The sequence below is a fragment of the Trichomonas vaginalis genome, chromosome IV, assembly GCF_026262505.1.
Source record: "Trichomonas vaginalis G3 chromosome IV, whole genome shotgun sequence".
NCBI lineage: Eukaryota > Parabasalia > Trichomonadida > Trichomonadidae > Trichomonas > Trichomonas vaginalis.
The window spans coordinates 35,121,131-35,135,360 of NC_067206.1; the positions used below are offsets into that span (position 1 = coordinate 35,121,131).

Here is a 14,230-nt window from a genome sequence, read left to right on the forward strand (position 1 = left end):
GTTCGAACCGCGACAGCGCCGTATTTTCTTATTTTCTTTGTTTGTCTTGTTTGTCGTGAATAAAAAGTGTCATAAAAATGCTCTATCTTCCACGGGAATAAATAAAAAATTTACTTTATTTCTTCTTTATTTCTTCTTTATTTCTTTGTTCCCGTGGAAGAAGGGTTTTGCTGTTTTTTCTCAGCCGAAATCAATGATTTTTTCATTTTTGGAATCCTTAGCGAATGAGGAATCTTTTCTCTCGTGGAAGCTTTGAACAAAAATAATGTTTAGGTGAAGAGGTGAGATCTCACCTGTTTTTTCACCTGTTTTCTCACCTCAGTTATTTATAAGCGTTTTACATGAATTGTACGATGTATATTTGAAATCCTAAACAATTTCGTAGCTTCTATTTCTTCTGTCAGTATGTCAAAAGTTTTAACGATACCGAAGGTTTCTTTATACTTCTTCTTGACGTCAGATAGAAGGAAATCTTCTGCTGTTGGATAGTTTTTGTTCAGAAATTCTAACATGTTCATTTTATCTTCTGCTGGCTTTTCTGCTTCTTTCTTTAAGTCTGCATAGTCGTTTCTCATTCTTTCTATCTCTTTGACTGAGTAGTTATATTTCCTAATTGCTGCCTTACATTTTGAACATTGCGGGTTCATTTTTGCGTTATACATTGAAATAAAACCAGCTAAAACAACTAAGGCGTCAATTGCTCTCTTCATCTCAAAACATAGCGGGTCTTATTTGTTCGTTCCATACTTTGCCTCTTCTATCTTTATCTCTTATTTCCCAAACACATTTTGCAACTAATGAAACAAAGTTATCGTAAGTCTTAAACTCCTCAGATTTATATATGTCAGAAATGTTTTTATATACCATGTCGCAATCTTTGTCCATAACTTTATGGTTGCAATGAAAACCAAGGAATTCATAATTTACTTTACGTATGAACTTCTTTATTTCTACTGAGTCAGTTGGTTTCACTTCAATTTCGTCGAATTCAGGAATAGTGAGTTTTTGTTGTTGGATTTCAGGCAATTTGGGTAAATGGTCAATAATGTCCTGCATTTCATAAAGATATTCTTCATTTTCTTCATCTTTCGCACTACAGTCTAAATTACTTGTTAAAAGTTCTTGCTTTATCTTCTGGATTTTTGTTTCGAAAGTATATGAAGAAGGAATGAAGTTTTTCATCTCTACTAACATTGACGTAGGATTCATGACTAACGAGTTTGGTGCTGTTGTTGTTTGAATTGTTGTTGTGCCGATTGTTGAAATCATATCTTTTATACAAATAAAAAATAAAAAAAAATAAAACTAACTTTATTTTTTATTTCGGGAAAATTCATGAAAATTCAAGAGGTGAAAAAAGAGGTGAAAAAACAGGTGAGATCTCACCTCTTCACCTAAACATTATTTTTGGTCTTTTGTGAAAATTCATGAAAATTCACGGGGTGAAAAAAGAGGTGAAAAAACAGGTGAAATCTCACCTCTTCACCTATAATATATTTTTGTCTGATTTACATCCAACGAAAAAGTTTAGAAGAATTTTCTTATTCTTTCTGGCATATTTTTGTCTTTCCAGTACTCCCGCTCTAATGGTCCCAGATGTGTTGGCTTCGACTCTCTCAAGTTCTTAGATGGTATAACATCTTCAACACCTCCTTCATATCTTACTTTATAAGTGTCATCGTTTGTGTTATAGCCAAGTATTTCAATAACCACTCCTCGCTTTGCTTCGTCAATGGTTTCAGCAAGTTTGCCATTACTACTTTCAACTAATTTATGACGAGGATAAAACGCAATAGAGTCGTCGGCAGCTTTTATAAGATATCCATTACCTTGCGTAGAGTCTACGATATAATAATTTCGACTTAACCTTAAACGTTTCTTTGTCAACGGTTTGTCGTCAAGAACTACACGAACTTTTGTACCAGGAATGAGGGTAAATTGTGTTGAATTTCTGATATTTTGTGTTTGGCTTCGTTTCTTTTGTATATACTTTTCTTCTTGTTGTTGTGTCATTGAATTTGGTGTATGTCCTGTTGTAGAATGTGTTGAGGAATTATATACTTCGAGAAAATGTTTCATTGTTTCTTCGGTAAAGTCTCGCTCTTGGTTTAAATCTCTGAGCGTTCTTATGAAGCGGTTAATGATACCGAGTATGTTATGGTTATGGTCTTCAGTAGTGTAGTGAGTTATGTTATGCTTAATGAGAAATTCTGTGATTTCGTTGCTGAGGTATGCACTGTCTTGGTCTGATGTTAAAGTACTTGGGTTATGTTCTGCTACAAACTTTTGTAAAACTCTTAACACTTCACGAGTTCCTTTATTTTTCATTGGATATGCATATGCTTTACGAGTGTTAACATTTATGAAGATGAGGAATGGTTTATGTCCTCCTTTTCTGCTTTGAATGAGAGTGTCAAATTGGTATGCGTCAGGAGTGTTGGAGTAAATTGGTAAAAAGTAGTCGTAAGGGTTTATTTTTGTTTGATGTACAACATTTTTGTCAAAGAACCTTTTCACTTCAGCTCTGTTAGTAAATCCCCAACTCTTTGCAGCTTCATTGAACTTCTTAAATGACCTCCATGGATGTTGTTCGAATACTTCTTTCAAGCTCATTTATGTAAAATTAAAGATTTTATTCTAGGCTCAAGCGCGTTCATTGAACTCTATACCATGCAAATACAGTCATAAATGGTGGCATGTAATCTGCACCCGAACCTGTTGGATTTGTTGTGAAAGTATGGACATGATTTCCTCCTGGTTCAGTTGGTCGAAAAGTCTTTTTTGCTGAATTGTTATAAGATGGAGATAAAACGTCATTGCCAGCTTTATATTCTGAGTTGTATAATGGATGGTCTCTTAATGAGTGGCTATGGTCGCCAGAAAAGTTTGTAGTTCCTGTATGAGTGTGCGGTGGAAGGTTTGCTTCTTTAATTTTCTTCGAACCACCTGTTTGCTTTGAAGAGTTAGCACAGTATAAGAATTTGTCTACAATATGCTCCCACGTACCAAAACCCAGAACTGTTGCTGGATTTGTTGAATTCATTGACGTATAAATAGAGCCTGTAGGATATAATGTTTGAAGTATTTCTGTCTTTAATGTTTGAAGCTCTGTTTTGTCAGCTTTCTTATCTAACATTGTTGGTAGTTCATGTGCTTCAAAGTTTCTGGCATGATCTTCGATATTCATACATTTACTATTTAAGGAGTTTAGTGTATCTTTTACGCTTGTACTTGGATTTTCTAATGGTGCACTTGAACCAAGGTCAAAGTTCAATATTATGTCGTCTGCTCTAACAGTAGTGAAGGATTTATGTGTATGGTTCTTGTCGGCTTTACTGTCTAATGTAGCTTGAAGTTCATTTATATCGGAGATGTTGTGTTTATGAGATTTCAAAACTTTGTTCATTGCTTCGAGTTCAACTTTGTCAGCTTTACTTTTAATAGCATCTTCAAACGTTATTTTTGCCTTAACTCTTAACATAAATCTTGGTTCAACTAATACACCGTTAACAAAGAAGTATGAAGCATAAATTTCAGCGTTATAACCAAATGATTGTGGTGCTATACCTGTGTCATACTGTACAGTACAGTGTATGTCATAACCTTTAGCACGAATGAATTTATATCTTCTTTCATTAACATTTTTCGTATTCACTTTTTCACCCTGTGTTAAATATCCGTGGTAGTCCGTTATAATCTGTTCATCTGAACTTATATAATGAACATGGTTCTTGTCAGCTTTACTATTTAATGTAGCTTGAAGTTCATTTATATCGGAGATGTTGTGTTTATGAGATTTCAAAACTTTGTTCATTGCGTCAAGTTCATTTTTATCTGCTTTACTATTTAATGTAGCTTGAAGTTCATTTATATCGGAGATATTGTGTTTATGTTCTTTATCTGCTTTTTCGGCTAATTTCTCTTCTATCTCATTTATTTCAAGTTCATGCCTACCACCACCTCCCGAAGAAGTATTTTTCTTCAGCTCTTGAAGAACGTCCACTTCGCCATCTTTGGTGTCAATAATGAGACTTTGAGTTAAAACCTTTCCTGTCTTAATGGATGTTTGTAAAACTTCTTCTTCACCGTGTTCGGGTCATGGTCGTCATCATATCTTGTGAAATCAGAGATGTTGTCATACATTAAACATATCTGTCTCAAAAGTTCTGCTATTTGAAACTGGAACGAAAGATATACAGAACTTTCATCATCTCCTAAAGTCAAGTCTGCTTTCTTAAGTATTTCTTGAATGTATGCAATGAGAACAGAGTACCTTGGAAAATATTCGAACAATATTTCATTAGCTGTTTTTTGGTGGTTCTTTTGGAGTTTCTGTTGTTTCAGTTCCTTCTGTAGGTTCTGTTGGAGTTTCTGCATCTCTTGACTTCAATGCTCTTGCTCTCAAAGACCTAAATGTTAGAGCACCAGGTTTTACAAAGGACTTTATAAATGCTTTAATAGTTCCTGGTAAGTTATTGTTAGCATTAAGTAAGTTCCTTATGCTTCCATCATGTACGTCCATAGCACTATGTAAAAAATCTATACTTTTCTTGTAGTCAGCAATAGACTGACTGTGATTTTTTAAAGATTTGTCAATACACTTTAAGCCAATCTTCATGCATGTCTGATACTGAGCCAAGAATATCATTTGCTTCCTTTAGTGTATTTTGTGCTTGTCGTAAAGTATCCAATCCCGTACGTGCATTGTTTTGCTATACGTCTTACAGTATCTATTTGACTCCTTGTTTCTTGCATCCAACCAGATAAAGTTTTAATAGTATCCGAACCATTTGAAATGAAGTTCAAAGCATTTTTTAACGTCATTTAAAACTTCTTCACCAAGTACCGCCCATATCTTTCCGATTTGGTATTGAAGAACTCCATATGAAGCAGCTGTTAAACCAGTATTTTAAGGTCCCATATCCATGATTTAGCAGTTTTTCCATCCTTTCCATCCTTTCCATCCAAACCGTTTTCGCCTTGAGGTCCTTGTATTCCTTGTATTCCTTGTATTCCTTGAGGTCCTTGTATTCCTTGTGGTCCGGTGTCACCCTTCTCTCCTTTCAGTTCATCTTTATGTTCGTTATAATATTCTAATGTCATAAGGTGTACATCATTACTGCTACCAGCAACGCCGAGAATTTGTTTCTCATTCATGACTAAATTCTTTAGGCATTTAATGTTGTCGTCAAATCGAAAGCTCTTTAACAATTCAATGAGAACATTTAATACTTTCACTAATGAGGCATCTACTGTAGAATTTATATATTGCACCGTTCCATCATTTATAATAGGAACTTTGCTTGTTGTAATGAATGGGTCATAAGTGTTAAAAGTATCGAAATCAATGACTTTTTTAGTTTTTCCATCGTCAATGACTAAATCATTGCCTTCAATGGTTAAAGTTGAGTTTTCGTTTACTAGTTCATGTGCTCTTCTTGCTTCATTTGTTTCATACGCATATGCAGCAATAGTCATATTTTAATGAGAATAAAATGTTGTTCTATTTGCAAAGTACAGACCCAAACGAATACGGGACAGTAAAGCTTCAAACAAACTTAGGTCTTCAGAATGAAGCACTTGCTTTCAGAGTTGTTGACTTCAATACTATCGCAACTTTTGTCATAACAGATGAAACAGATTTCATGGAGTTTGAAATAGATGACAAAAGAAGTTTTATAACATTTCCTAACAGAGCAGAGTATAGAATAGATAAAATTGCTGGAGTCATAGGTACTCTCATAAATGAAGAAACTATTGACAACATAGATGTCGAACTCTCTTCTGAGGGAACATTGAAGTTCAGTAGCAAGAAAGAGTTCAAGATAACACGAATGAGTCATAGAGTTCAACTTCTTTTGGGTGCATACCATATGACATTTCCTTTGAAAAGTGTTGACAAAACGATTGAGATGAAATCTGTTCCATACGTATGTTATGGTAATTGTTTGTACATTGAGTCTAAAATAGCTAATGTCACAGGTATTTCAGGAGTTAATAGTAAAGGTTCAGTAGAATATAAATCCTTCTGTTATGCAGTCAATTCAATGTTCATTCCAAACGTTCCTGTCATAGCAACTCATTTAGGTAAATGGATTCGCATTAGTCCTCATAATTTGAAAGACATGCAATTCAGACTTGTTGACTTTCAAGGCGAGCCTGTAGAACTGAAGGCACCAGTGCGAATGACTGTTGAAGTTGACTTTTTAGAAAATATTAAATGCAACAGCTTACAAGAGAACTCAGAGCTAAAAATATAAAGTATGAATGTTATGTATTAGGTCATGAACTTTGGTTGTTGCTGTTTGATGAAACAAATGAATTAGTTATGTCAGTCAAGAGAACAGAAAAAGCGTCAAAGGCGCCGAGCGCAAAGCGCTATATTGTGTTAGTGAAAACTGCACCAAGTCAATAAGATTAGGTTTGCATTATGAAGATGAGTTCGATACTGTTGAAGAAGTTTTGGACAGATATTACAAATTGCTTTAATTTACTAAAACATATTTCAAACAAAGTTTATATTCTGTTGAAAGTTTTGTATATTCATTCGAATATTTATACTTAAACTCAACTCCTGTAGTTCCTGGTGTTTCAATGATGCGGATGTTACCTATTTTCATGAATGGTGGCGTTTGACCACAGCATTCGATTTCAGGGTCGAGATAGTCAATGACACATTGTTTCCTGTTATTCGTGATATAACATTTTCAAGGTCCTCCTTTGTTAGAATTATTTGGTTCTTGCTTATAAGATTTGTCAAAAGCTTCTTATCGTCTTTGAGTAAAATTGTTTGGTATAACTGAAGAAGGTAATGGTCTACGTTATCTGAAGGATTTGTTTTGAACATTTGTGTAAGGGTTGTCGTTGGCTTCTCTTGAAAGAATTTGGTCCAGTGGTGGATACTCTAACTTAACATCTGATGTAGCGTTAGCGTTTGAAGCTGAGTTTAAATTCACGGATTTCAGTTCTGGTTCTTTTTCTTTCAAACACTCTGAACTATAGTTCTTTATGACAAATTGTTTGTCGTTCGTGAGTCAACATTTGATGTTGGTTCAATTGGAACATTAACGGCACCAGCTAAGATGGATTTGCTTCTCATTTCATATAGAAAAAAACCTTTTATATGTATGAAATGAACAATATACTCGACAAGGGTTGAATGTAAAGCTAACGAATGAAAATATTGTTGAATTCACTGAGACAGGTGCTGTGTATAAAGATGTAGAACTACTGAACAAAAGAGCTAAGGGAAGAAGCAGGAACATGAACAAAGGGTGGAAGCCTATAAAAATTTATTCAATGATGGCTCAGGAGGTTCAAACATAAAGTATGCAGAAAGTTATAGAGTTTATGCTCTCAAGGGAGAGAAGCCTTCATTTAAGAACAGCTATTCTAACACATATCCTCAAAAGCTAACGGATGGAGAAGTGGATGATATGAATGACAGCAAAATATTAACAGAAATGGCGACAGAGATGCATGGAATTTGTTTACCATCAGTCAGTTGAAGGTTAAACTTTAAAACAATGTTGGTCGTTCCCATGGAATATTTTTGACTTTAATGGTATTAGTCATGATATGAATCTCAAGGTATGAACGAGGAGAGATGAGAGACTTATATGCTTCCCAAATTTCTTCAAAAGGTAATGTTTATACCTGACTGTTTCCAAATGAGTTCAATATCATAACGTGAGAAACCTTGAAAGATAACGAAGTCAGTTATGAGACGTTTTATGTTTAAAGCTAAAAACCTCCATGTTTGCATAAGTATTGCTACAGTTAAGTGGTAATGTCTGACTTTAGTAATGATATTAGCTAATGGTGAGTCAGGCTTTGACACTAAACCTTTTCCGGCGAAGTCGTCGCAAACGAGCAGAGTGTTTGAAGGATATTTTTTGAAGGGGTATTTTGAAAGTTTTGATAGAATGTAGTTTGTCAGTCGTTTCATATCGTAACTCCTGTAGTACTGACGTAAGTGGTGTTTGTCAATAATTCTTTCCATCTCCTCAGAAGTCTTTTGCATTCCTGACTGTATAAATTCAACGATGGCATAATATTTCCTCTTACGTCGAATGTAACGTTGAAGAAATTCAATGAGTTCACTGTCTGGAACTTTAACGACAGAGGCTTGAACTTTTGACATAAATGTTTTCGCTGTTGAGTCCATAGAGTCTGAAGTTGCTGATATAATGATTTGGTCATAATATGAGTCGTTTCCTAAACGCTCTGTTATGAGTATATGACGAATGAGGTTAAATGTCTTACCTGAACCCATCTTTCCACAATAGAAATACACACCATTTGAACAGAACTCATAGTCCTTACTGAAAGGAAGAATGAGAGAAGAGTTAAGTTTGTCTGTAGTTTCATTCATGTCTTCATCTACGTCATGTATTAAATGCTTCATTTTATCTCCATTAAAAATGCAAGTCAGAAATATTCAGAACATAGCACCGAGTCTAACTGACAAGAGTATAAAGATTATACTATGAACACGTTATGATGAAACTACCAAAATTCAAGAAAGTCAGTATACTTATGAATATCCAAGGCACTGGGTAAGTATGTAGGAGGTGAGAAAGCTATTGAAATCAGACAGGTTCGAAGTATTCCAGCAGGAAGAACAATATTATTGAAGAACTTTAATGTTTTGAGGTATAATGATGAAACAAAGAAGCAGATAGTTTTCCTGTTGCTGTGTATGTGAACCTAGACACAGGAGATGACATGAAAGTTTTTAATACAAAGCTTCAAACGGTAGTGAGAGAACAAACTGCTGCGAAGGACATCCATTACCTTCAGAAGTTACCATAGCATATAATTTTGAAACAAACTCAATAGATTTTAAAGTCATCTCTGCAAAGAAGTCAGGATTTACATTTAATGAAGCAGATGTATATTCGAATGAAAACTTCAAAGCTATTGCATGGTTAGATAATGACGATTGCTTTAAGAAAATATTTAAATTCAGTGACTCAACGATGTCAATAGATGACCTTCGTGGAATGTTACCATCGACGTTTACAGTTGAAGGTTCAGCAGGATTGCTTACAAGATTGTCAATTGGTGGTATTTGGTCTCGTGAGAACATTGTTATAAAATCCAGTATAAGTGAATTTGCTGAAGAATCTATATTATGTCTTTCAAACTATATGTATTCGCCGCCGAAGCATTATAGTATAACAAACTTTGTCAGTAAGTTTAATATAAGACTTGTCGAACCTTCTTCAAATGAAAGATGTTGTGCTACCTAAAGATGGAAAGGATGGACTCATTATTTGAAATGATTTTAATAGCATATTAAATGAGCTTGTTTTTAAAGGTCATTCATGATGAAATAACTGTTGTAGAAGATGTTAGCAATTGTTCAGACATTTTATTGAGAATAGATGATATAAGAAATAAGTTAGATAGACCGCAAAGCGGTGAGGGCGAAGCCCGTGAGAACGCTTATGTTTCATTGACTTTCTCCAGTAAAGAGAACTTTTATGAGATAATATTGAAGAGAGATGATTTTAATATGGTGTAAATGGTAGCTTGGGCAGCTTTAGGCGCAATGGGAACAAAAGCATTAGCATTTGGAGCAAAAGCACTTGGAGCTTATGACGCAGTAAATAAAATGAGTGGAGGAAGGGTTTCGAAGACATTAGATGCAAATAAAGGGAAGAATTGGAGGCTGGGTTGCAAAGAAGTTAAGATTAAATAAAATAGGGCTCATAAATAAAGCATCCAATTTGGTTGCGACTGAGTCAGAAAATGCTTTAGGAAAGGACGATGAGTTTGCAAAACATGCAAAAACTTTAATGACCAGATGAAAGGTGTGAAACAATGCATTTAAATAGAGTCGATGGAACTCTTCCTCCACCAGTAGTTCTTCCGTATGGTCCCTATGGAATGTATGGAAACCCTTACGAAAGACCATTTGACCCATTGACTGGTGGAAGTAACTGGTATCATTACGGACGAAAAGAAAAGACAGTCAAGTTGGAGACAGACGTGAAGAAAGCAACTAAAAAGAAACCAAGAAGAGAGTTATAAAGCAATGAATTCAAGTGGGTGAAAAAACAGGTGAAAAAACAGGTGAAATGTCACCACTTCACCTAAATTTATTTTTGTGCTATGTTTTCATACGTGTGAGGGTGGTGATATCATTAATTTTAAGTTTATTTTTTATTTTACTGAAAATTTTTATTTGGATGTAAATGACAGAACAAAAGCAACTCATTCGAATTCCACAGTATAACAAACATACATTTAAACATTTATTCTTCCTTCCTGAGCATAACATGTTCTTTCAAATACATCCGAGACCAGTTGACTTTTCATTGACTGTGTATAAAGATAGAAATAGTTATATCATTAAACCATACGATGACGAAGGTAAGTTATGTAAATTGTACGTTAAGAAGTTAGAGAAAGTTTATGGCTTCAAGTATGACTACAATAGGGTTAACACTGATGATGAAGATATTGAGGAAAATTTATGAGAACATTAGTGAAGTCGTTAGTGAGAACGATAGTGAGAACGTTTATTTTTACATTAGTGAGTTCGTTAGTGAAGTGAAGTGGGTGGCGGTTTTGTAAATATTTAAGGTTAAGTTAGTGTTGTCGTTTGTGTTGTAAAATTTACGTTACCGGTTTCGTAAAGTGTCAAATTCACAAGTATTGGGTAAGGAGGAACGCAGTGCCACCATACCCAACATAACCATACTAACTGCTTTCTTATCTAACATTGTTGGTAGTTCATGTGCTTCAAAGTTTCTGGCATGACTTTCAATGTTCCTGCAACTGTTATCTAAACTGTTAAGAGTATCTTTTACGCTTGTACTTGGATTTTCTAATGGTGCACTTGAACCAAGGTCAAAGTTCAATATTATGTCGTCTGCTCTAACAGTAGTGAAGGATTTATGTGTATGGTTCTTGTCGGCTTTACTGTCTAAAGAAGTTTGAAGTTCATTTATATCGGAGATGTTGTGTTTATGAGATTTCAAAACTTTGTTCGTTGCGTCAAGTTCATCTTTGTCAGCTTTACTTTTAATAGCATCTTCAAACGTTATTTTTGACTTAACTCTCAAAGTAAATCTTGGTTCAACTAATACACCATTAACATTGAAAGTAGAGGCATAAATTTCACCGGTATAACCAAATGCTTCTGGTGCTTTAGCTACATCATACTGTACAGTACAGTGTATGTCATAACCTTTAGCACGAATGTATTTATATCTTCTTTCATTAACATTTTTTGTCTTCGCTTCATCACTTCGTGTTAAATATCCATGGTAGTCCGTTATAATCTGTTCGTCTGAACTTATATAATGAACATGGTTTTTGTCTGCTTTATTGTCTAAAGAAGTTTGAAGTTCATTTATATCGGAGATATTGTGTTTATGAGATTTCAAAACTTTGTTCGTTGCGTCAAGTTCATTTTTATCTGCTTTACTATTTAATGTAGCTTGAAGTTCATTTATATCGGAGATATTGTGTTTATGTTCTTTATCTGCTTTTTCGGCTAATTTCTCTTCTATCTCATTTATTTCAAGTTCATGCCTACCACCACCTCCCGAAGAAGTATTTTTCTTCAGCTCTTGAAGAACGTCCACTTCGCCATCTTTGGTGTCAATAATGAGACTTTGAGTTAAAACCTTTCCCGTTCTTAATGGATGTTTGTAAAACTTCTTCTTCACCGTTTCGGGGTCATGGTCGTCATCATATCTTGTGAAATCAGAGATGTTGTCATACATTAAGCATATCTGTCTCAAAAGTTCTGCTATTTGAAACTGGAACTCTTCCTCCACCAGTAGTTCTTCCGTATGGTCCCTATGGAATGTATGGAAACCCTTACGAAAGACCATTTGACCCATTGACTGGTGGAAGTAACTGGTATCATTACGGACGAAGAAGAAAGACAGTCAAGTTGGAGACAGACGTGAAGAAAGCAACTAAAAAGAAACCAAGAAGAGAGTTATAAAGTAATGAATTCAACGGGTGAAAAATTAGGTGAAAAAAGAGGTGAGATGTCACCACTTCACCTAAATTTATTTTTGTGCTATGTTTTCATACGTGTGAGGGTGGTGATATCATTAATTTTTAAGTTTATTTTTTTATTTTATTTTTTATTTTATTTGGATGTAAATGACGAAAACTATTGAGATAACAAACTACAACGGTCATGAGTTCAAGAATTTGTTCTTCGTTCCTCGTGAAAATACATTCTATCAGATACGAGGGAGAAAGGGTAAAGTTAGTTTGAGCGTTTATGAAGGAATGAAGAATGGAAAGTTTATACAAGCATACGATACAAACGGTAAACGTGTTTCATTAGCTTTGTCAAAACTTACTAACATTTATTTTGACAGTGACTTTGACCTATATGAAGAAGAAAGTGAGTCAGAAGATTATGAGCTGTTATATGAAGCACAGCAATGGGAGGAGTTGCAATACTTTTGTAAGTGAGAACGTTTATTTTTACATTAGTGAGGTGAAGTGGTTGGCGGCTTTGTAAATATTTAAGGTTAAGTTAGTGTTGTCGTTTGTGTTGTAAAATATACGTTAACGGTTTTGTAAAGTGTCAAATTCACAAGTATTGCGTACGGAGGAACGCAGTGCCTCAGTACACGAGACTTGTATACTAACTCCAATTACTGAAATAAAAATTTTTAAATCTGTTGAAGAATTTAATGACTATTATGCTAATAATAAAAAATTATTTGAAGAATTGACAACATGTAAATTGAATAAAATGTTTAAAGTTGATGGATTCAAAATTTCAAAAATAAAAGGAGTGGTTAGTTTGAAATCTATTCCTCAATCAAGAATCACCTCATTAATGAAAATTGATGATTTAACAAAAAGAATAGAAGAGATTGAAGAAAGAATAAATCAAATAATTGATTTCATAAATTCAAACAATCATTAGTTTCTTAAAGTTCAATGTTGAACTCATCAAATTCTTTTTAAAGTTTATTTTTTATTTCATTATGGTAGTGAATCTTTCATTCATGAGGTCTTTGATTATGACTCCATTGATTCCATTCAGGATTTAAACAATGTTTAATTAATCGCGGAATATCTGACATCATCTATATATAGCTTCTTTTATAAAAGATAAAATAAATTATTTTAAAAAATTTTTTTTATTTTTTTTTATTTCGTTATGTATGGGCTGAGTGTAAATGTCTTACAATTTTGAAAATTTTTTAAATCTTGATTTATTCAAAAACGTAAGAATAAAAACCGTCAGAATCATACATTTTTTACTTCATATGTTAAAAAATGATACAAAATCGTTCAATATTGTATGAATTCTTACGTTTACAAAAAAAGTCACAAAACCCGCTACATATACTACTAATATTGCTTATCAAAATTATATCTCTATTCTCTCATTTCTGTTTAGTCAATATCATTACACTCCTATTGTCTAATAACATGCTATTAATTTTCTTAAAATTAAAAAAAAAATATCAACTTTTAAAAACAGAAACTTAACATCCTTAGGTCAATGGATTTTGATGTGAGATACATTTAATCTGTTTTTCTTTTTTTATTTTAAATAATTGAATATTTATAGTTGTTATGGGTCTTACAACATGTAAAACAAATTTTCTTAAAGTAAATTTACTTTTTCTTCAATCTTTCTTACATATTTATTAAAAAAAAAATTATCCAAAAAAGATGTTTTAGAATGAAAAAAAATAGAAAAATCTTCATTTATAGTCTTTCTTGAATGTATACGTTTTGATTTTTTTCTTTTTTTAAAAATTCAATTTCTAGAAAAATCGAGAAAAAATCATTTTCTTCTATTTTTTTAGGACACCATACCCATTGAAATCTCCTCTCAGGACGCCATAAACTATTCAATTATGGTGTAAACTTCTCAAAAATCAAATAGTTTACATCAGGACGCCTTAGGACGCCAACCCTTTACGCGCCCTATAATCTTCAATGAAACATTGTACTTACTTTTGATTTCAGGATTATATTTGATTTACTTCTGATAAATTACTCTATTGAATATTAGCTTTTATGCTTTTCACCAACAGACTTTCATCGTCTATTATCCAAAGGGTCTTATTTCGATAATTATTCATTTTTTGCAGTTCAATATCTTCATTATCATGAACATCACATATATGTGCTGTATATTAATCTCCATTCTCATGTCATTAATTATAATATCAAATTGTGTTTTTAACCTTTATTTGAATTTTGTAGAGACATTCTATATTTT

At 33.4% G+C, this 14,230-nt stretch overlaps 5 protein-coding genes and 1 pseudogene across 6 annotated transcripts, besides 4 other annotated features; 1 reads left to right on the forward strand and 5 right to left on the reverse strand.

Moving 5' to 3' along the window:
- Positions 1-10,716: part of a mobile genetic element that runs on past the window's edge.
- Positions 1-12,597: part of a mobile genetic element that runs on past the window's edge.
- TVAGG3_0224280 (organellar and viral DNA polymerase type B) lies at positions 327-575 on the reverse strand (the record flags this gene model as incomplete). Its single annotated transcript, XM_051227079.1, has 1 exon — positions 327-575. The coding sequence occupies one exon, from the start codon at positions 573-575 to the stop codon at positions 327-329; it is 249 nt and encodes an 82-aa protein (XP_051112065.1).
- TVAGG3_0224290 (organellar and viral DNA polymerase type B) lies at positions 928-1,269 on the reverse strand (the record flags this gene model as incomplete). Its single annotated transcript, XM_051227080.1, has 1 exon — positions 928-1,269. A coding segment is annotated over one exon (342 nt), but the record flags the coding sequence as incomplete, so codon positions are not given.
- On the reverse strand, positions 1,528-2,079 carry TVAGG3_0224300 (integrase core domain containing protein family; the record flags this gene model as incomplete). Its single annotated transcript, XM_051227081.1, has 1 exon — positions 1,528-2,079. The coding sequence occupies one exon, from the start codon at positions 2,077-2,079 to the stop codon at positions 1,528-1,530; it is 552 nt and encodes a 183-aa protein (XP_051112067.1).
- TVAGG3_0224310 (integrase core domain containing protein family) lies at positions 2,174-2,613 on the reverse strand (the record flags this gene model as incomplete). Its single annotated transcript, XM_051227082.1, has 1 exon — positions 2,174-2,613. A coding segment is annotated over one exon (440 nt), but the record flags the coding sequence as incomplete, so codon positions are not given.
- TVAGG3_0224320 lies at positions 2,654-4,143 on the reverse strand (annotated as a pseudogene). The gene has a single exon. A coding segment is annotated over exon 1 (1,490 nt).
- On the forward strand, positions 5,496-6,260 carry TVAGG3_0224330 (uncharacterized protein; the record flags this gene model as incomplete). The annotated part of the gene is made up of 1 exon (XM_051227083.1): positions 5,496-6,260. One exon carries the CDS (start codon positions 5,496-5,498, stop codon positions 6,258-6,260), a length of 765 nt encoding a protein of 254 aa, XP_051112069.1.
- Positions 11,955-12,597: a terminal%2Cinverted (terminal inverted repeat of Maverick-1B transposon ID:TVAGG3_0224040).
- A 752-nt stretch (positions 12,598-13,349) lies between these two features.
- Positions 13,350-13,933: a mobile genetic element.
- The last annotated feature ends 297 nt before the right edge of the window (positions 13,934-14,230 follow it).